The 23,640-nt window shown below is 42.6% G+C and overlaps 1 protein-coding gene across 2 annotated transcripts in view; it reads right to left on the bottom strand.

The window, feature by feature from the left end:
• The window catches only part of PPM1H (protein phosphatase, Mg2+/Mn2+ dependent 1H), a 221,094-nt gene extending 210,453 nt beyond the window's left edge, over positions 1–10,641 (bottom strand). For both annotated transcript variants that reach the window (XR_012666478.1, XM_048835931.2), the window contains exon 1: positions 10,147–10,641. Coding sequence is in view for 1 of the 2 variants with exons in the window: in XM_048835931.2 (XP_048691888.1) it covers positions 10,147–10,385 (239 nt within the window). In the remaining variant the exon portion in view is untranslated. The remainder of the gene's footprint in view (positions 1–10,146) is intronic.
• Between the last annotated feature and the right edge of the window lie 12,999 nt (positions 10,642–23,640).

The following is a 23,640-nucleotide window of genomic DNA, read 5'->3' as shown; positions in this document are numbered from 1 at the left end:
AGGGAAAGGATGACACAGTTATACAGTTTTGCATGTCTCTGTGGACCAGATCTGCTCCATTCCTACCAGTCTTAGAGATGGTAATAGGGTGGCACTCCTCCTCTCAGATTGCTCATCAATGCCAGAACTTTATGGAATTCAGCTAGTGAAGGAAGCCCCAGTGTGGAAAATAAGAATGAAAATTATAATGTACTAGGAAACAGATGCTAAACAACTGCAATGAGTTGCACTGGCTTCTCAGATGACAGTTCTTTTATCTCTTCTTTAATTCCATGAAGCCACACGATCTCCTAGGATACAGGGCTTACTATACTTCAGCAATCCTGGATTGCTGCTCTAGACCCTCTCTCTCTCTCCAATCTAGACTTCACAACTTTATTCCGAATTTCGTAAGTAGTCAGTGCTTCTACATTCCAGCTATAGATAGACAATTAAAACAGTTTGGGGCTGCATTCCTATTTTGTTTCCTTCAGAACTGCATGCTTTCACCCTACACAATAATGAAAATGTTAGGACAAATGATTTACCTTACGCTCTTTAGTTCCAAAAATGACAAAAATTGTGCCACAAAAGCCAAGTGCCCAAAAGCATGGAAAGCACTGGTCTATGCAGAGGGCTGAGACATAGGAACTCCTGAGACCCACTTCCAGTGTTCATACCCTTTGCAGGTCTCAACCTGTCTGCCTCAATTTCTTCACCTATGAAATGGAAATGTAAACCTACACACACCCTTCCCCAGATTGTTTTGAAAATAAAGTAATATTTGCAAAGCACTTGGCCGATTAAAGGCATTACATAAATGTTAAGTGTTAGCTCTCACGGGAGGAGTGGAATTTCTAAAGCCCTTGTAAATATGTCATTTCTGTAGTCTGTTTTGAAGGAGCGTGAAGGAATATGGGCTTCAAGATAAGTTTAATATGTTACATTACTTAAGACGACCACATACTTTAAAATTAAAATCCTCTGTGTAATTCATCAAGCCATACTTTAAAATCTAGTTCTCTCAACTAAAGAAGGAAACCAAGAATTCATTCTTCTCTACAATTTAAAACAAATACTGAAATTCAACTTCATGCATGTTCATCCCGGAATAGAGAGAGGCTAGGAGAACAAGAGCAGGAGGCTTGTTTCAGAATTCTTCCTTTTATCATATGTACCTCTTACTGAAATCACAAAAAGCAGAATTAGCACTGCCTATAAGAAACCTGTTTACAGTGAGAACATGAGTCATGCTCCTAACTGACTATTGGAAACAGCAGCTCCCAGAAATGATAAAGTACTTTTAATTCACATGAGCATGACTGCTATGTTATCTCCTGTTGACAGTGTGGTCTGGGGGTTAGAACAAGGGACTGGGAGTCAGGAATTATAGGTTCTATTCCAGGCTCTTCCATCAACCTTAGGCAAGTAGTAACCTCAGTGCCTCAGCTTACCGATTGGCATGGTTGGAATAACAGTACTTGCCTACCTCAGAGGGTTGTTACAAGGCTTAATTTAATGTTTGTAATGTTAAGATCCTAAGTATTATGATATGAAGGGTAATTCAAGTCATTCCTGTACAGCACATCTCCACTATCTTATTTCAGAAGTTTGAAAGTGCCAGCCCAAAATTTCTGTCTTTATATTTTGATCTTTAGTCTTTCAAGCAACATTCTTGTACACACAGCTTAAAGGCAAGGAATCTGAGTAAGTAATACAGTAAGAAAAAATGAATTGCAATGTCATCATCTTAAGAAAAGGACCAGCACATCAAGAAAAAAAAATCATATCCTGTTTTTCCTTTCTGTTTCCACAAAATTATTGCTGTAACAATGTGGCACTATAATGATGCTGTATAAGGCCACAGTTACACAATACTTCACCTAGAGTTCTGCATCCATTACGGGTCAGCGATCACCACACTGCAGAGAAAACATAATGCTAGTGCAGGCCTGCAGTGCAGAAAAAACATAGTATTGCAAGACATCTAAAGTGTAACATTATGAAAAGAGCCTGAAAACACTGGATTTTGTGTTTCGTCAAAAAAGGAGAGCACCACTGGGATAATAAGAAGTCAGTGTTTCAAAGCTATTAAGGAAATACACACACAGAGCAAAAATCTTGCCCACACCAACTATTCAAACGAACAGCAGAGATCAAAGCACAATTTAGAAAGGAGTTAAGGCAAAATTTGCTTTTTACATATGGTCATAGATTATCTAGATCAGAACAGTATCAAAGACAGACATTGAATACTTTGAAGCGGCATCTACAGGAGTTTCTCAGAGAGATCGTAGGAAGGTGAGATACTGAGAAATGAGGAAATAAGAAGGCCAGACAAGGCTGGCTGGAACCCCATTGCTTAGACTCTTATTAATTTACAAAAGAAATTATAGCACTGAGTATTGAGCTACAAGAAATACACATTAGCACTGAATCCAGTTGGAGTATAACTAGAGCATTGTTTTACTGTCAAAGCTGTTAAAGAATGATTTCTCAGTATGGGAAAGTGCTTGCTTATTTCCTGAATGAAACTCCTTCAACACAACTAGCTGGGCTATTCCCCAATAAGTCCAAGAACAGTTTGCTAGCCCTAAATATATTCTGGAGTAAAAGAAAGTGGACTGACCTTTATGATTGTATTATAGGTTAGCCCAAAAACCCTAACCAGGACCAAGGCCCTATACAAACACAAAACAGAAGAAACACCTCTGTCCTAAAGAGAACAGCAACACATGGGTGTAAAATAAATGAAGGGAATGGAGGAGGAAGGATGAGAGTAAACGTGATAGGAACATGTAGCTAGCTAGGTTAGCTATGTGCACAGCTAAGACACGACTGAGTGTCAATCATATAGTTTTAAAATTATGTTATATTAGTAGCCTTAGTTTGTTAGTCTGTTTAGCAAGAGTGAAACAGGGCTGAAAGCAGAGTCAGCACACGTTCTCTTGAGAAGGGGGGAATGGGACAGCAGTGCGCATTGAGGAAACTGCTGTAAAAAGAAAATAGGAATAACTTCACAGTGAACTTCCCTCCTATTAACAGGATAATCTAAACAAGCAAAACATCAACAGACAAGTTATGGATGGCAGAATGTAAAGCCACCAAGAGGGCAGCCCTAATGCCTCTTGAGAATGGCCCAACACTCAGGAAGACAGAAGGTACTTTGCAAAATGTCAGATGGCTAAATGTCAAATGGGAACTTTTCCATGCTCAAGCTGACCATGTCTCAAAAAAAGAAAGAGAACATGTTAGGTAGAGAAGGGCAAGTGTATTTAAAACAATTACTCTTTTTGATTAGAGGTATATCTAGGAAAAAAGAAATTGAACCCTGAATTGTTGATAAAACTATATTAATCCAAATTAATTCTTGATGTAAATCAAGAGAAGTCAGTGGTGTTATACCAAAGAAACATTGGCATAATGTTTATTCTAACATTACGAGTGCTTTAAGATATTGTTTAATAGGCCTGTATCTATCAGGTGAATCAGAACATCTCATCATAAAGTAAAACAAAAAACAACCAACCCCAAAACACCACCACTGATTTGAGAGAGAGGGTTTTTTGATGCACAAAATTGCATAAACATTATAAGTTACCTTTGGAATAAAGGAAGTGTCTAGTTGAAAGAAATAACTATCTTTTGTCATTCTAAAGAAAGGGGTGGATCTAATGTCAAAGCTTGATAGGTCTCAATTCTTCTGGCTGAAGTAACAGCCAGAAGGGAGGTTGTTTTCCAAGATGACAACTGTGCAGTGAATAAGCAAATAAGGAAAGCTCAGCGAGTTCCTGCAGATCCCATACTCAGATACCAGGAAGGAAAGATACTTTATCCCTTGCCTCTAAGATATAGCCTTGAGGATTTTTTTTTATGTATTTTTGCTCTCCATAGTATCCACATTGTTGTACCAATTCACCTGAATGTGGAATGTAGAGAATGATACTAGACTGCAAATCTCAGATTTTAAAAAACGGTAGCTTATTAATCAAAATTAGAAGCAAACTAGAATTTTGCCCACTTAATTTTGCTGAAATTAATAAATTGTTGTGTAGCAAATTCTTACAAATAAGTTAAATTGTGAACAAATCGTAACATCTCTGTAAAAAAAAAAAAAAAGTCCTGAAATACTAACATGGGAAATGAAAGAGGAAAGGGGAAAGAAGAATGGGTTGTTCCAAGGGATAACTCCAGACTTGGCAGCAAATACCATTTCATTATGGCAAGATATGGTGGGGCCCAAGCAGTTACCATTATCACTTTAGTCACAAGATACTGAGAGATCATGCAGATCCCTTCTCTTTGGGGATCAATTATGGAAGAAAGCATTGAAGTAAAGGCTTCCTTCAACTTTGTGACTGGAGACTTTATTTTGTCTGTGGCCCCAGTAGTTTGAGTTTATCCAGCACTAAAGTATATATATCTAAATAAAGATCCCTATCTTATCAGAATAGATTCTAAATGCTGACAGATTTGTATGATACCTTTAAGATGGATGCCAACAATAAAAGGACCTCTGGAGCCATAAGTGAACTGCCATGTCTGTTACTACACATTATGTGAAACCTAAAAGGATCCTACTATCGGTAATAGGAAAATTGACTTCATCCCTATGCACAGTAAGAGTGCATTTTCTTTCTTTACTCATGCCTAGATTTTCATAATTGTTGCTGACTTTTAGGTGGGGAACTTGTTTATGCAAAGAGATGACAAGATAGTGCAGTAAAGACGTTAGTAAAGGAATTCCAATATGGAAATAAAGACATCAAGTTGATCACAGATAGATACAAAAGGTAGATCGTGCCAAACCAACCTGATCTCCTTCTTTGAGAAAAGTAACAGATTTTTTCTGACAAAGGAAACACAGTGGATCTAATTCATCTAGATTTTAGTAAGGCATTTGATACCGTGCCACATGGGGAATTATTAGTTTAATTGGATAAGATGGGGATCAATAGGAAAATTGAAATGTGGATAAGGAATTGGTTAAAGGGGAGACTACAACGGGTCCTACTGAAAGGTGAACTGTCAGGCTGGAGGGAGGTTACCAGTGGAGTTCCTCAAGGATCGGTTTTGGGACCAATCTTATTTAATCTTTTTATTACGGATCTTGGCACAAAAAGCGGGAGGGTGCTAATAAAGTTTGTGGATGATACAAAGGTGCCAATTTAGAGAAGGACAGGGATACCCTACAGGAGGATCTGGATGACCTTGTAAACTGGAGTAATAGTAATAGGATGAAATTTAATAGTGAGAAGTGTAAGATCATGCATTTAGGGATTAATAACAAGAATTTTAGCTATAAGCTGGGGACGCATCAATTAGAAGTAACGGAGGAGGAGAAGGACCTTGGAGTATTGGTTGATCATAGGATGACTATGAGCCGCCAATGTGATATGGCTGTGAAAAAAGCTAATGCGGTCTTGGGATGCATCAGGAGAGGTATTTCCAGTAGGGATAAGGAGGTTTTAGTACCGTTATACAAGGCACTGGTGAGACATCACCTGGAATATTGTGTGCAGTTCTGGTCTCCCATGTTTAAGAAGGATGAATTCAAACTGGAACACGTACAGAGAAGGGCTACTAGGATGATCCGAGGAATGGAAAACTTGTCTTATGAAAGGAGACTCAAGAAGCTTGGCTTGTTAAGCCTAACTAGAAGAAGGTTGAGGGGAGATATGATTGCTCTCTATAAATATATCAGAGGTATAAATACCGGAGAGGGAGAGGAATTATTTAAGCTCAGTACCAATGTGGACACAAGAACAAATGGATATAAACTGGTCATTGGGAAGTTTAGACTTCAAATTAGACGAAGGTTTTTAACCATCAGAGGACTGAAGTTTTGGAATAGCCTTCCAAGGGAAGCAATGGGGGCAAAAGATCTATCTGGCTTTAAGATTAAACTCGATAAATTTATGGAGGAGATGGTATGATGGGATAACATAATTTTGGTAATTAATTGATCTTTAAATATTCATGCTAAATAGGCCTAATGGCCTGTGATGGGATGTTAGATGGGGCGGGATCTGAGTTACTACAGAAAATTCTTTCCTGGGTATCTGGCTGGTGAATCTTGCCCATATGCTCAGGGTTTAGCTGATCGCCATATTTGGGGTCAGGAAGGAATTTTCCTCCAGGGCAGATTGGAAGAGGCCCTGGAGGTTTTTCGCCTTCCTCTGTAGCATGGGGCACGGGTCACTTGCTGGAGGATTCTCTGCTTCTTGAAGTCTTTAAACTACGATTTGACGACTTCAATAGCACAGATATAGGTGTGAGGTTTTTTTGTAGGAGTGGTGGGTGAAATTCTGTGGCCTGCGTTGTGCAGGAGGTCGGACTAGATGATCAAAATGGTCCCTTCTGACCTAAATATCTAGGAATCTATGAATTCTGCATCTAGAAGATGCACTTTAAAACACAATGGAAAGTTAGGGGGAAATAGTCTTTTCTAGCCTTGCCTCTTGAGAGAAAACTAGAGAAGCAAGGACTAAGTCACTTCCTCAAATATTATGTCATGAGTTACTGCACAGGGATAGTAGACTTCCCTCTGATATCCCTTCAATTAATTACTAAGGGAAATATCAATAGAAAAGAAAACATTCTATTACAGTACAAATGTTAAAAAGTAGAGTGGGAAGACTTAGTTCTTTACAATAAAGCAAATCAACTTTTTGAAAAAATACATTACATCTTCCTATCCGTTTTCCAGACAATTTTAAATTTCTGCCATCTCTATTCTCCCCTTGATATACGGGCATAACACCCATTATCACCAAATTCTATGTTGAGCCGAAGGAAGAACAGGCCGTTATATAACACCAAATCCTGTCATGATTAAGCCACAAAGAAGTTAGCCTATAAACCCCTTAAAAATAAATTTGAAGTTGGCAAACATGAAGAGTTTGCCATTGTTTTTCTTTGTAAAACAACAATTCCCTGAATCCACATCCATTTTCTTTGCTCAGTAATGACAGTTTCTCCTGCTTTCCATTGGGAAGATGGTGCAATGCTGACATTTGCTTATTTCACCACAACTTCTATAAACAATACCTTGGTATTCTATTGTGAAATACAATTTCAAAAGTTTTAGAAATTCTTTTCAGAGACAAACATTAATAGAAAAGTTTGCTAAGGAGAGTATTTTCCCCTCTTTCCTCAGCAGTGGAAGAGCTCCCAGTGGGCCTATTCAACTCCCATTGAAGTCAATAAATGTCTCCCAATGAGTTCAATCAGGGTTGGATCAGGCCTTAAAAGCTATGCGAAACTAAGGGATGGTCTCTTTTCACATAGCTACCAACAGGTCCTGCAAGTTAACTGAACTGCACATCAGATTAACACTGCAAAAGTGAAATTTATCATACAGGTAAGATGAAGACCTTCTTTTACTTATCACAACCACAATAAAGAAAATGGCTATCTGCAAACATTAATTCACATAAGGAATACAATTTCCCACACAGTCCCACTATGCTTTCGTTTTCTAGCATCACACTTTTCCTTCTTGAAAGACTCATTCCACATTAAAACTTTGTTCGACTCCCGGACATGTGTTTAGTCCACTAACAACAATCTATTTTCGTACTTCATTACTGACTTGCTGTGCCCTTTAGCGAATCATTGAAACTCAGTTAGCCTCTTTGGTAAAGAACGAATGAGTTAGATTATTTTAGGACCAGACAATTTAAAGTTTTGCAAACATTCAAACCTCACCCATTTTAATAGCTCACAGCCAAGTTGTTTGATGGTCCCTAAAATTGTGAGGAAAAAGAAAACTTAAAATTCTCTAAATCCCATTTTACATTTCAGCACTTCCAAACATGTTAGAACAGATCATTTGTACCTTTTTATAAGGCTACCATTTGCTCATTAAGGCCTTGCTCCTACTCCTAAAGCTGTCAGAGTTAGTTTTTCTATTACCTTTAAAGGCTATGTCTACGTTGCCACTTTTGTCAGTATAACTTATGTCACTCGGGTGTGGGGGGGAAAAAAACCCCACCCCTCTGAGCAACATAAGTTACACCAACAGAAGTGCCGGTGTGGACAGCACTATGTTGGCAAGACAGCTTCTCTCACCAACATAGTTACTGCCACTCATTGGGGATGGTTTAATTACGCCGACAAGAGAACTCTCTCCTGTCGGCATAGAGCGGCTATGCAGGAGACCTTATAGCGGTGCAGCGCATCGGTGCTGCTGTAAGCTCTTAGCGTAGACATGGTATTGCATTAGGTCCTAAGAAACAGTCTCACAGAAAGGAAGAGATTTCTCTCCCAACCCTTGGATTGTTTGTAGGAGCTGTAATTTATGCATTGCTATTGCCTGGTTGGCCTTACAGTGTGTAATCTCCAGACCTCAATCCTGCTCCCATTAAAGCAAATGGTAAAACTAATACTAATTCAACAGGATCATAATCATGTACATAAGTCTCTGTAACTGGTTCCCTTGTTAAACAGTGGGATGGGGCCTCGCATCCAAGCAAGCTCTGCACTTTGTGTTCTGCTCTTGAATAACTGGCCCTAAGAGGTCACTTGCCTTGATTGTGCTTAAGACTGGAACTGGTAACTGACCAGAGACACAATTCCTTCCAAAATAAACAGCAATGATATGACTCAAGGCAACAAACTATGGGCACTGCAGTGAGTGGCCAGAACTATTCATTTCTCAGCTTGTCTATAACTTCACAATATGTTTCCTTTCCATTCGTTCAGAGCCTGGGATCCTCAAGTCCCTCTTAAACATGGATCTTCAATACAATATTTGCAATGGGAAGGCTTGGATCTTCAGTACATCAGAGAGAGGACATTAGGCCAGCACGAAATGTATTTGAACGCAGCTAGCTCTAAAGGAAGCTGCCCAAGACTGTGTCCCTTCACCATTCCTTGTTAATAAGCTTCTCCACAGACTACCTAAATCAAGTTTAGTGTCAGTGCATATTTTCATTCAAGTCAGCAATAAACACATAAAGCTGCTCAACTGATTTATTCCCCCCCCCCCCAACCCCAGCCCAGTGCTAATAAAGTCATTTTCAAAGAGTACAAAAGTCTCACTTTCTTCAAGTCCCCTCTATCTGGGCATTCATAATACATCCAGTCACCAGCAATTATCACCGGGATTTAGCAGAGCAGTTTATCATTTTAATCCTTTTACTGAGGAAAATTAAGTATGTAGTACAGCGGTAAACATCAGTTGTGGTAGCAGTGGAGTCTGAGATACAGGAGATGAGCTGGGGTGCAAGAGCACCAGAGAACTACTGTAGTCTCCTTCATTCCACCTTCCTAGCCCAGCCCCCAGAGCCAACGTGTACAAGGAGGATGGAAATTTTTTAGAATGGGAGCAATCAATGACAAACACTGGTGTTGCGCTCTGCGCTGCACAGGCCTGGGAAGGGATGTGTTAAATCCTAGTTCCCCATCCTCTCCAGCAACACAAACAGAGTTAGCCACCTAACATAATCCTCTCACCCAAACATGCTTATGCACCAATTTTGGATTAGCCAAAATTCTGTTATTAAACGTCTGTAAGAATTCCTTCCCCCGGGGCCTAAGGGGCAGCCCAGAGAGAAAAGCAGAACAACGTTATTTTGCAAAACAAGGGGATCACTTCAGGAAGGGAGAAAGCAGCCTGCCCTGGGAGAGGCTCCAAGAAAGAGACCCACTCAACTCAACATATGCACCACCCACCCCTAGCAGGGGCAGAAAACATCCCGGCTAGATGGAGGGAGCATGTGACAAGAGACACTGCCGGCCCCCAGGGGCCCTAGCCCCATAGAATCATCATAGAAGATCAGGGTTGGAAGGGACCTAAGGAGGTCATCTAGTCCAACCCCCTGCTCAAAGCAGGGCCAATCCCCAATTTTTGCCCCAGATCCCTAAATGGCTCCCTCAAAGTTTGAACTCACAATCCTGGGTTTCGCAGGGCAATGCTCAAATCACTGAGCTATCCCTCCCCCCATGGCACGGGGAGAGAAGGGGGAAGGAGCAGCGAGGGGCTGATGCGCATTACCCTTGATGTGCCCGGATCCTATGAGCGTGGGTGCTCCACTGCCCCACACACCTCCCCGGAGCGCCGCCGCCCCCCTCCAGGGGACACCCCCTGCCCGGGCTGGGAGAAGCGGGGCCGGGGCATGGCCCCGGGGAGCCGGGCCGGGGAGGGGAGGCTGCTGTACTCACTCGGCGTATCCCGTGGTCCAGGGCAGGCGCTTGGTCTCCGTGTTGAGGATGAGGATGGGCCGGGCGATGTGGTCGGCGGAGCACTCCACCTCGTCCGCAGACAGCCCCAGGAACTCGGGTCTCCCGTAGGGGAAGCGCAGGGGCAGGTCCGAGCCGCCGCCGCCGTGCTCCGAGCCCGAGCCGCCAGCCATGATGCCTCCCATGAAATTGGCCACGGCAGACTTCACCCGAGTGAGCATGTTACTCCCGCCGGCCGGCCGCCCCCGCAGCACCTTCCAGCGCGGGGAGCCGGGGCGCTGCGCCTCAGGCTGCCCCCGCGGCACTTCCGCAGCGGGGGAGCGGCATGGAGCGAGCGGCCGGGAAATTCACCAGCGGGGCCGAGCGAGCGGCTGCGGAGCGCGGGCTGCAGCGGCAGCAGGTTCCCCCTCCCAGTGCGAGGAGCGCTGAACTAAGCCCAGGAGCAGCGGCGGCGGCTCTGTCATGTGATTTACCCGGGCAGCTTCCTGCTCCTCCTGCTGCAAAAAAAAAAAAAACTCCTGGCAGGGGCAGCAGAGGGGCTTGGGCGGCAGCTACCCCTTCTACCTCCCCCCGGCAGCAGCAATGCAGGCACGTTTGGTGCTCGGAGGAATGTTTTCAAGGGGGAGGCTCGTGGGCAGATTAGGGTAATCAGAAAACTGTCAATAAAACAGGTGTGAATTCACGCCCTGCGCAGAGGGATCTGGGAGCTCACCTTGTTACATCAGTGAGCCCCCTAAAGTCAGCTTGAACGAAGACATCAGAATGTGGCCCCGATGAAGTGAGCTGTAGCTCAGGGAAGCTTATGCTCAAATAAATATGTTAGTCTCTAAGGTGCCACAAGTCCTCCTTTTCTTTTTGCGAATACACACTAACAGGACTGCTACTCTGAAATCTCTGTGAGTGGGGTTCCCTTTAAGTAAATAAAGAGCCCCACAATTATGGATAGCATGGTGGAAAGAGGGAAATCCTGACGCAGCTGCTAACTCTGGGGGAGATTAAAAAGAAAAATACTTCCCTATCATAGTAAAACGGTACATTCATTTTGGACACGAATCGCACTTTCCCTCTAACACTGCAATTTTATCTAACTCTGGATTCAACTTTACAATCAATACAGTGCAGCTAGTGTTGTGGGATATTTTATTTTTTAATCCTATAATATTGAAATCAGGGATAAACCTAAAAGTCAAGAGATAGGAAGCTCAGAACTATCCGGACAAAAGGGATACCTTACAAAAGCCTTTGAAGGGCATCTTTTAAAAGAATGTTTATTTACAGTATTAAAATTTAATTGTATGGATTGTTAGACTTGAAGGACTGGTGGCAGTTTGGATCAGAACTGCTGGTGTCTGTTGGCTTACACCATTAGAACCAACTTGTTAAAACATGTGGGTCATATATACCATGTGCAGTTTAATATGGCCTAGTTTGTGTAAGGAAGTGGATTATATCATGATAAAGTTCTTCCTCCTTGCCTTATAAAGTTCACCAATGCACATTTTCCTGTTTAAAAAAAAAATAGCTGTACAAAGAAAATCAAAACTTGGTCATTAACTAAGATCCCAATCCTTCCAAACACTTACATAGGCGAGTAAATGTATGTATATTTTACAGGACTGGGGTCTAAGACCTTATTTACCTGTAGGCTCTCCTGTCTTAATTTTAACAGCTGGTCATGGTGAGTGTTTGTAGATAGGAATGATCATTTCTAAACCCCAATAATTATGTCTGTTTAAGATTCTTTATTTGGAGGCCTGAGGAATTTGAAGGATATTTATTAGTTTTTCATTTGAAAGTTGTTTATTCGAGACAGTAATTAAGCCTGTTCAGCCAAAGGTAGATTAATGAAGCTAACACTAAGTATGTGATAAGGGCCCCATGAAATACAGAGCCACAGAAACCAAATATCCTACATACATGTTTGTTTGTTTAGTACGGTATGGAGCTAGTACTTCACCAGTTATATTCTAGGACCTACATATGCAAAAGTATTTGAAATTAGCACCTCACAGATTGACAGAAACATGTTGTAAACCTTCCAGTCCTACTACTTGTGCATTTCAGGTTTTATCTCCCTGATCAAGTTGCATAGGTCACCATTTTAAACAAAATATGAAGAAAAAACAAAGCGCAATAGAGGCCTGTTAACATTTAAATATCTCCACTGGGGTGTCACTACTGGCAAAAAATTATCTAGGGTGTCCATATTTGACAGGGGAAGACAAGACCAGGATGTCTAGGGTTCTGTTAAATGGTCTGTATTTTTGACTGTCTTAGTACAATTATCCCTCAGTCAGCCTTTTTCCAGCTGCAGATCACCTCTCTATCCTCTTCACTTGCCTGTTAAATGACCTGTAATTTTCACTGGATGAACACTGCAACCCATGTTGCCTCACAAACCCTTCTAAGAGCCCCTGAACGTGCAGAATAGGAGGAGCAAGCAGCTGGAACCTTGTAGAACTCCACCCGAGTACCTTTGGGGAAGACGAGCAATCTTGGATCTTTCTGTGAACAGAACAAAGTCACTCAAGAGCAGCTTCATGCATTTCCAGTGAGACATGTCTACAGCACCTTATGATCAACAGTGTCAGAGGCAGCTGACATGTAATATCAGCCCAGACGTCATCTTCAGCCATTCCCAGGAAGAGATCATCAGCTAATAACCACAATGCAGACTTTGTGCTGTACCCAGTTGGTTCCCAAATTCACAAGGATCAAGGAATTGTGAGGCCTGTAGATACCATAAGAGCTATTTCACCACAACCTTTTCAATAATCTCAGCCACTGAGGAAAGATTAGATACAGGATGAAAATCAGATTGTCAACACTAACATGATTTCTTGAACAAAATCGTAATAATGATTCCTTAAGAGAAGACAGTGAGCCTACTCTTTAAGGGAGACATTGACAGACTCCATTAGCACTGGGCCCAGCACCTATACCCCTTTGGCCTTTACTGGCCACGAAGATCCAGAATCCAGAGCACATCTTGTGGCATGAAATTTCCCCAACAAATCCAGTACTTTGGAGAGCATCAGTGGGCAAAATTTCTATAGAGATTATGTAGTACTTGTCCCCCATGCCCTGACAGGCATAATTTTAAACAAAATGTCAAGATGAACAAAGAGAAACATGGGCCTGTTAGAATCTGAATGATTTTCTCTACAAGATAACAAGAGATTTCCTCACAGCAGGAGGAACTCCAATCAGACACCAAGTGGAAACAGCCTGGACTAACTAAGCTATTTGCCAAACAAAACAAATCTCTATACTGACTGAGGTTCTGTGGATGCTATGTTGGAGGCAAAGAACTTTGTATTTGCCTCCTACATAGGCACAGAGGGAGTGATAGCTCAGTGGTTTGAGCATTTGTCTGTTAAACCTATGGTTGTGAGTTCAATCCTTGAGGGGGCCATTTAGGGATCTGGACCAAAAGAAAAAAAAGTTGGGGATTGGTCCTGCTTTGAGCAGGGGGTTGGACTAGATGAGGTCCCTTTCAGCCCTGGTATCCTATGATTTAATAGTGTAAAAAATGTTTTACACAATCTGTCAGTTTCAACCCAACATTTTCATCACTGGCGTTCTAGACATCTCCCCTCTCACATCATCTGTAAATCAAGGTGACTTGACTTTGATCTGTAAATCAGAGGATATCACAGAAGAGGCTGCCACTATACTATGGCTGAGGCCAGCTGATTGTTGTAAAATGGTAAACATATCTATTGTCTCTCACAGAGTCCCATGGAAATGCTCCAGTTACATTACTACCTGAGAGAAGGCCATTAAAAATACCTCATCCTTACATAAAAGATTTCAGAGTAGCAGCCGTGTTAGTCTGTATTCACAAAAAGAAAAGGAGTACTTGTGGCACCTTAGAGACTAACCAATTTATTTGAGCATGAGCTTTCGTGAGCTACAGCTCACTGAGCTTTCGTGAGCTACAGCTCACTTCATCGGATGCATACCGTGGAACTTTCGTGAGCTGTAGCTCACGAAAGCTCATGCTCAAATAAATTGGTTAGTCTCTAAGGTGCCACAAGTACTCCTTTTCTTTTTACATAAAAGATGTGCCCCAATGTCAAACTGCAGGAGGTCATGGTCAGGCCATATTGGAGATATGTTCTCTGCGGCCTGGGCATACAGAATAGTATCCTGGCCTGTGATCCATCCTGGTATCTTTATGTGATGATGAGAAAGACCTCAAAAGGTATGGCGATTCAGTTCAGAGAAACATCCAAGTGCCAAGCTGTCTATCCAAATGTTTTAAAGCTGACTCTCTCCCTCCCTAAAACCCTGCGGCTGAAACCAGGAAAAGGCCACTCAAACTGGATTTTTTAATTCTACATCACTTGTAAATATTCTCTCAGAGAGCTGCACCGCTGTAACTGATATATATACAAAACAGAGATCCTGATCCTGCAATGAATTCTACACAGGCAAGTCAGTGGGGCTCTGCCAGGGCCAGAAATACACTCTCATGGAGCTCACTGCAGGATCAACACCATGGTTTGCCACCTTGCCCTGTAAGTTATTTCTTCCATTTAAAAAACAACTTTTTATTGAGAAGAAAAAATACAATAACATTTACAAACAGGGCACTAATACAAAACTCCATGTAGCAGAAAGGAAAGAAACAGCTCTACTATGCACAGGATGTTTTAAAGAAAATAAAAGGATACCATATTTTTAAGCCATCACAATTTCTGTTTAGACCACCCAAGTGATTTACACTGTATTCTCATCATCATTCATTGTTTGAAGAAAACACAACAAAATTCAACTTAAAAAATAGTGCTTGCAAAAAACACCCCTATAAATGGTGTGGAATACTGGTATATTTGTACACTGTTCTGTCTGTCAAGAGTGTGGGAGTGCTTAAGCAGAGATTATCTGATAGGAGTTACTGGAAGAATGGGCGTATGTAAAGAATGAGCATCAAGTTGATTGTATTTCTGGAGGAAGATTATTCAATCACTGTTCATAAAAACAATCCTGATACAGGTCCTTTTTGTTTCTTTTGCAGAGTTTAAGGATGTTCTTGAATATATTCCAAGAGAGGCACTAGTTCTTCTAAAAATCCTTAAATAAGTTCTCAAATACATCTGTTTTCTACATGTATAAAGAAAGGATGATAGTGTGTGTACCGTACCACCAAAGGCCTACTTCTGCTCTCTTCAAGGTCAACGAGAGCATAATTGGACCCAAAGCATTTATTTCAGGAGTGTTAGTATTACTTGCTTGTACATTTTAGTACTTTCTTTTATTTCATTTTTCTTCACTGGCCTCTGTCTTGCTCTGAAATCAAAGGGAAAATTCCCAAAGACTTTAGTGAGAGCAGAAGCAGGTTTGATCTGAGAGGAATACAGATTTCTAATAGGACCAAGTGTCATTACCCCTGCTGCATATGTACAAAATCAGTTAGTGCCACGTCACAGGTCTATGCTGGTGACCAATGTAGTGATTGTACTGCTATCATCACTGGCCACCTGCTAGCCTCGTATGGTGAAAAGGAGGTCAAATGCATAAGTCCTCCCTGCTGGTAAACAGCCTCTCCACCAGGAAGACCCGGTAACTAGGCCATCGCTTGCCCAGGCAGCAACATGGGGCACTACCGGTGTAATGAGCAGGCCCACCAGAGTGTGGAATACGTGCTGACATTCATTAACCCATGCTCCCAGCTACTGGATTGATGGTGAAGGCCTCAACGATCTCTATGGTGGAGAGCTACACTCAAACAGTGTAACAAGCAGGTGCAGGCATAGGAGTTATCCACTACTATAGAGGGCACATGGAATGATTCCATATCCATGGCCACAGACTGCACCCTACCCCCTGCCAGTTGTCTTGGGAGTGCGTGCCATTGGAGTTCAAGAGAATAGGTGAGAGTGTGTGGATGGTGCCACGCAAGCCATTACCACTTCTTGTGTATGAGTTCTGAGGATAGACGAAAGTCCTACAGTGATAAGTGAGGGGTGAAGTGACAGGTGTGGTGACGCTGGTGGTCATAGTCACAGATCTATATGCAGGCAGCCGTCATGGGCTGGTGACTTGGTGTTGTGCCTAGAAGTAGCAGAATCATTCGGCAACATCTTGGGCATCTGAGCAACTCTATTCATGATTACTCTGCTTATCCCATATGAGGCTAGAAAAGGTGTGCGGTCAGAAAATGAGCAAACTCATAATCACAATAGCGAGCCTGAAAGAGGCACAGAACTTGTTGCAAGAGAACTGGTCAGGTATAGTGTTGACATTGTCACACTGAGTGAAACCAGACTCACCGATGAAGAGTAACTTGCAGAGATTGTTGCAGAGTACCCATTCTTCTGCTGAGGCTGCCCATCCACACAGCCATGACAATCAGGTGTTGGCTTTGCCATTAACAACTCCATTGCTGCCAAGCTTGAAAGTCTACCTGATGGCATAAGTAATCGTCTTATGTTTCTGTGATTGCCATTGAAACACGGGTAGTACACTACCACCCTCAGCACTTACACTCCCACCATGACAAATGCAGACAATAAGAAAGAAACGTTCTATGGTGATTTAGACAAACTCATAACATCTACAGCAGCATCAGATAAATTGATCATGGGAAACTTTAATGCAAGGGTTGTAAGTAATGTGGTAACTGGGCAGTACACCCATTGGACAGCAAGGGACTGGGTAAGAGAATAGCAATGGAACTCTGTTACTCAGTGAGTGCAACAAGCAGCAATTAGCAGTCATTAAAACTTTTTCCACCTACCAGACCAAAAAAACCACAACATGGTTGCGCCTAAGATCCAAACAATGCCATCTTATTGACTACATCATTGTTCTGGGGTGAATTTTACAGGATGTACAATTCACTACAGCCATGCGTGGAACAGGCTGCTGGACAGTCCATTGCATGATGCGTTCCAAATTCTTACTGGTAATACAACCAGTGCATCGCAAGTCATCATCTAAACTAATCAGATGGCTCAACGTAAAGCGATTACAAGATGAAGCTACACAAGCACAGCTCTGCAACAACATCACCGTAGCTCTGTCTGACTTTGCAGGATTGACTACTAGTGCTAATGTAAATTGTGAGTTGGCAACTCTTCATGAAACTGAAGATCTCGTGGCATTCCTGCAAAAATATTCAAGTATGGAGGAGAGACCTTGTTAAGGAGAATGTCTGGACTCTTTCTCGATATATGGAGAACTGAAGATATACTACATGACTTCAAAGATATCTTTGTTACCATATACAACAGGAAAGGTGAAAAGTCCAACTGTGGCAACTATTGCAGTATCTTGTTACTCTCCACCACCAAAGTAGTCTTTGATTGTCTGCTACGCAGCATCACTAATTGTGTGCTATTGGAGTCTCAATGCAGTTTCACACCAATGCAAGGAATGGCAGACATGATATTTGTAGTTTGTCAGATGCAGGAGAAATACAGAGAACAGCAACAGGACTTTTACACTGTCTTCATCAACTTGGCTAAAGCATTCAACACCATCAGTAGACCTGCACTTTTGCAATCATTATGTAAGTTTGGTTGTCCAGAAAAATTCACTAACATTCTGAGGCTATTTCATGACAGAAAGCTCAGAGAAGTCTGTGCAGAGATATTCTGTCTGACCCATTTCTTGTCACTAATGGTATCAAAAAGGGCTGCATAATTGGTCCAATCCTGTTCAATCTCTTCTATGTAGCAATAATCGATGATGTTAAAAGAGAGCTTAATGTGAGTATCAGGATATTCATCGACTCATAGTTCCTCTGCAAGATTATTCAACCTGAACAGGCTGCAATCTTCCACAAAAGTCTTTGAGGCAATTGTTCATGGGCTATTGTATGCTGATAATTGTGCTCTAGAGGCACATACTACAGAAGAGATAGAATTGATTACGGATAGATTGGCAAAGCCTGCAGAAAGGTACAAGCTGACAATCAATATGAAAAAGACAGAAGTTGTGTCAACCTGTATCAGGGAATACCTACATGAAACCAAAAGTCACCATCAGCAACACTGAAAGCTGTTACTGACTTCTGCTATCTTGGCAGCAAATGGTTGAATAACGCTGCTATAGACAAGGAACTGACAAGTTGTAGCAACAAAGCCAGTTCATCATTTGGCAAACTATAAGACAGAGTCTGGCAGCAACATGGTATTAAGCTTCAAGCTTAATACCAAGCTAAACATCTATAAAGCGGTTGTGCTGTCCAATTTGTAGTGTGGGTGAAAGACATTGCATCAAGCTTCTAGATACGTTCCATTTATGACATCTGCGTGCCACACTCTGCTTCAAATGGCAGGATAAAGTTACCAATAATGAGGTTCTGGAATGTAGTCGGTCCACAAGGATTGAAGCCATGCTTAGCACATCACAGTTATGCTGGTGTTGAGGATGAATGAGTAAAATGCCAAATAAGTTGCTGTATGGCGAACTGAAAATGGACAACTGAATCCAAGATGACCAGAAGAAACACTTCAAGGATGCATTGAAGAATAACTTGAAAAAGAGCAACATTCATGTCGACAGCTGGGAGTCTTCAGATATATGTAGATCATCCTACCAAGCAGCAGTCAGTGATGGGGATACTCAGTTGAGATTAACCACCATATGGATCTTGAAGCACAGAGGCTGAGTTTCAGAGTAACAGCCGTGTTAGTCTGTATTCGCAAAAAGAAAAGGAGTACCTGTGGCACCTTAGAGACTAACCAATTTATTTGAGCATAAGCTTTCGTGAGCTACAGCTCACTTCATCGGATGCATTCTGTGGAAAGTGTAGAAGATATTTTTATACACACAAAGCAGGATGAAAAAATACCTCCCCCCAACCCCACTCTCCTGCTGGTAATAGCTTATCTAAAGTGATCACTCTCCTTACAATGTGTATGATAATCAAGTTGGGCCATTTCCAGCACAAATCCAGGTTTTCTCACACCCCCCCCCCCACACACACACAAACACACTCTCCTGCCGGTAATAGCTTATCTAAAGTGACCACTCTCCTTACAATGTGTATGATAATCAAGGTGGGCCATTTCCAGCACAAATCCAGGGTTTAACAAGAATGTCTGAGGAGGGGGGCGGGTAGGAAAAAACAAGGGGAAATAGGTTACCTTGCATAATGACTTAGCCACTCCCAGTCTCTATTCAAGCCTAAGTTAATTGTATCCAATTTGCAAATGAATTCCAATTCAACAGTTTCTCGCTGGAGTCTGGATTTGAAATTTTTTTGTTATAATATCACAACTTTCATGTCTGTAATCGCGTGACCAGAGAAATTGAAGTGTTCTCCGACTGGTTTATGAATGTTATAATTCTTGACATCTGATTTGTGTCCATTTATTCTTTTACGTAGAGACTGTCCAGTCTGACCAATGTACATGGCAGAGGGGCATTGCTGGCACATGATGGCATATATCACATTGGTGGATGTGCAGGTGAACGAGCCTCTGATAGTGTGGCTGATGTTATTAGGCCCTGTGATGGTGTCCCCTGAATAGATATGTGGGCACAGTTGGCAACGGGCTTTGTTGCAAGGATAGGTTCCTGGGTTAGTGGTTCTGTTGTGTGGTATGTGGTTGCTGGTGAGTATTTGCTTCAGTTTGGGGGGCTGTCTGTAGGCAAGGACTGGCCTGTCTCCCAAGATTTGTGAGAGTGTTGGGTCATCCTTCAGGATAGGTTGTAGATCCTTAATAATGCGTTGGAGGAGTTTTAGTTGGGGGCTGAAGGTTACGGCTAGTGGCGTTCTGTTATTTTCTTTGTTAGGCCTGTTCTGTAGTAGGTGACTTCTGGGAACTCTTCTGGCTCTATCAATCTGTTTCTTCACTTCGGCAGGTGGGTATTGTAGTTGTAAGAATGCTTGATAGAGATCTTGTAGGTGTTTGTCTCTGTCTGAGGGGTTGGAGCAAATGTGGTTGTATCGCAGAGCTTGGCTGTAAACGATGGATCGTGTGGTGTGGTCAGGGTGAAAGCTGGAGGCATGTAGGTAGGAATAGTGGTCAGTAGGTTTCCGGTATAGGGTGGTGTTTATGTGACCATCGTTTATTAGCACTGTAGTGTCCAGGAAGTGGATCTCTTGTGTGGACTGGACCAGGCTGAGGTTGATGGTGGGATGGAAATTGTTGAAATCATGGTGGAATTCCTCAAGGGCTCCTTTTCCATGGGTCCAGATGATGAAGATGTCATCAATATAGCGCAAGTAGAGTAGGGGCTTTAGGGGACGAGAGCTGAGGAAGCGTTGTTCTAAGTCAGCCATAAAAATGTTGGCATACTGTGGGGCCATGCGGGTACCCATAGCAGTGCCGCTGATCTGAAGGTATACATTGTCCCCAAATGTAAAATAGTTATGGGTAAGGACAAAGTCACAAACAAACAAGCTATGGTGATGTTCAGCCACCAGGTTAGCCGTGACATTATCGGGGATAGTGTTCTTGACGGCTTGTAGTCCATCTTTGTGTGGAATGTTGGTGTAGAGGGCTTCTACATCCATAGTGGCCAGGATGGTGTTATCAGGAAGATAACTGATGGATTGTAGTTTCCTCAGAAAGTCAGTGGTGTCTTGAAGGTAGCTGGGAGTGCTGGTAGCGTAGGGCCTGAGGAAGGAGTCTACATAGCCAGACAATCCTGCTGTCAGGGTGCCAATGCCTGAGATGATGGGGCGCCCAGGATTTCCAGGTTTATGGATCTTGGGTAGTAGATAGAATATCCCAGGTCGGAGTTCCAGGGGTGTGTCTGTGCAGATTTGATCTTGTGCTTTTTCAGGGAGTTTCTTGAGCAAATGCTGCAGTTTCTTTTGGTAACTCTCAGTGGGATCAGAGGGTAATGGCTTGTAGAAAGTGGTGTTGGCGAGCTGCTGAGCAGCCTCTTGTTCATATTCTGACCTATTCATGATGACAAGAGCACCTCCTTTGTCAGCCTTTTTGATTATGGTGTCAGAGTTGTTTCTGAGGCTGTGGATGGTATTGTGTTCTGCACGGCTGAGGTTATGGGGCAAGTGATGCTGCTTTTCCACAATTTCAGCCCGTGCACGTCGGCGGAAGCACTCTATGTAGAAGTCCAGTCTGCTGTTTCGACCTTCAGGAGGAGTCCACCTAGAATCCTTCTTTTTGTAGTGTTGGTAGGGAGGTCTCTGTGGATTAGTATGTTGTTCAGAGTTATGTTGGAAATATTCCTTGAGTCGGAGACGTGGAAAATAGGATTCTAGGTCACCACAGAACTGTATCATGTAGGTGGGGGTGGAGGGGCAGAAGGAGAGACCCCGAGATAGGACAGCTGCTTCTGCTGGGCTGAGAGTATAGTTGGATAGGTTAACAATATTGCTGGGTGGGGTTGAGGGAACCATTGCTGTGGCCCCTTGTGGCATGTAGTAGTTTAGAAAGTTTAGTGTCCCTTTTCTTTTGTAGAGAAGCAAAGTGTGTGTTGTAAATGGCTTGTCTAGTTTTAGTAAAGTCCAGCCACGAGGAAGTTTTTGTAAACAGCAGCAGATTGAGCAGGCATAGACTGTAATCCCTTCTCAATATTGAGCTACATATGCACTCAGTGCAGAAAGGACTGCCACTTGCATGTTGGATTATTTAGCCACATTTGTACTCACAAGATGTAATACTATTGTCAGTGTCATCTTCAGTCACGAAGAATACTAACACAAAATGTATGAAGTGTGCACGATTATGAAGAGCTGTTACTGAACTGGGTCTGAGAGTATGTCAGAATAGCTGTTCCGATATTATGGAGATGGGATTATATAAGTATCTGTATGGATAGTCATTTTAAAGCAAAAACTTTGTCCCATGAGTTAATAGACAAGATGAAACCTGCTTAAGGCCCTGTTACTGCAAGTAAATCAGGAAGGCCAAATCAGACTTGGAGTTGCAGCTAGCAAGAGATGTTAAGAGTAACAAGAAGGGTTTCTTCAGGTTTGTTAGCAACAAGAAGAAAGTCAAAGAAAGTGTGGGCCCCTTAATGAATTAGGGAGGCAACCTAGTGACAGAGGATGTGGAAAAAGCTAATGTACTCAATGCTTTTTTTGCCTCTGTCTTCACGAACAAGGTCAGCTCCCAGACTACTGCACTGGGCAACACAGCAAGGGGAGGAGGTGACCAGACAAGATAAGTGGCTCTGTGGATGAGGGAAAAGCAGTGGACATGTTATTCCTTGACTTTAGCAAAGCTTTTGACATGGTCTCCCACAGTATTCTTGTCAGTAAGTTAAAGAAGTATGGGCTGGATTAATGGATTATAAAGTGGATAGAAAGCTGGCTAGATTGTCAGGCTCAATGGGTAGTGATCAATGGCTCCATGTCTAGTTGGCAGCCGCTATCATGCGGAGTGCCCCAAGGGTCGGTCCTGGGCCCAGTTTTGTTCAATATCTTCATAAATGATCTGGAGGATGGTGTGGATTGCACCCTCAGCAAGTTTGCAGATGACAGTATACTGGGGGGAGAGGTAGATACGCTGGAGGGTAGGGATAGGATACAGAGGGACCTAGACAAATTAGAGGATTGGGCCAAAAGAAATCTGATGAGGTTCAACAAGGACAAGTGCAGAGTCCTGCATTTAGGATGGAAGAATCCCATGCACTGCTACAGATTAGGGACCCAATGGCTAGGCAGCAGTTCTGCAGAAAAGGACCTAGGAGTTACAGTGGACGAGAAGCTGGATATGAGTCAACAGTGTGCCCCTGTTGCCAAGAAGGCCAATGGCATTTTAGGCTGTATAAGTAGGGGCATTGCCAGCAGATCGAGGGACGTGATTGTTCCCCTCTATTTGACATTGGTGAAGCCTCATCTGGAGTACTGTGTCCAGTTTTGGGCCCCACACTACAAGAAGGATGTGAAAAAATTGGAGAGCATCCAGCAGAGGGCAACAAAAATGATTAGGGGACTGGAACACATGACTTATGAGGAGAGGCTGAGGGAACTGGGATTGTTTAGTCTGTGGAAAAGAAGAATGAGGGGGGATTTGATAGCTGCTTTCAACTACCTGAAAGGGGGTTTCAAAGAAGATGGATCTAGACTGTTCTCAGTGGTAGCAGATGACAGAACGAGGAGTAATGGTCTCAAGTTGGAGTGGGGGAGGTTTAGGTTGGATATTAGGAAAAACTTTTTTGCTAGGGGGTGGTGAAGCACTGGAATGCTTTACCTAGGGAAGTGGTAGAATCTCCTTCCTTAGAAGTTTTTAAGGTCAGGATTGACAAAGCCCTGGCTGGGATGATTTAGTTGGGGATTGGTCCTGCTTTGAGCAGGGGATTGGAGTAGATGACCTCCAGAGGTCCCTTCCAATCCTGATATTCTATGATTCTATGAACTCTGCTCAGGAGATTCCAGCATCCTCATGAAGTCGTTCTTACTTTTACAAAAGTGTCATGGGATTTTTAATAAGAAGTTGTACATTTCATCTGGGAGACAGAACCTCCAGCAGCACAATGCCTACAGCAACACAGTGAGTCAGCAAGGCAAATGCCATGTATTAAATCATCAGCACCACTTCC

Source organism: Caretta caretta, chromosome 1, assembly GCF_965140235.1.
Source record: "Caretta caretta isolate rCarCar2 chromosome 1, rCarCar1.hap1, whole genome shotgun sequence".
Classification (NCBI taxonomy): Eukaryota; Metazoa; Chordata; order Testudines; family Cheloniidae; genus Caretta; species Caretta caretta.
The sequence above is the reverse complement of the archived record's forward strand: the minus strand, read 5'-3'. Positions and strand labels throughout refer to the sequence as shown.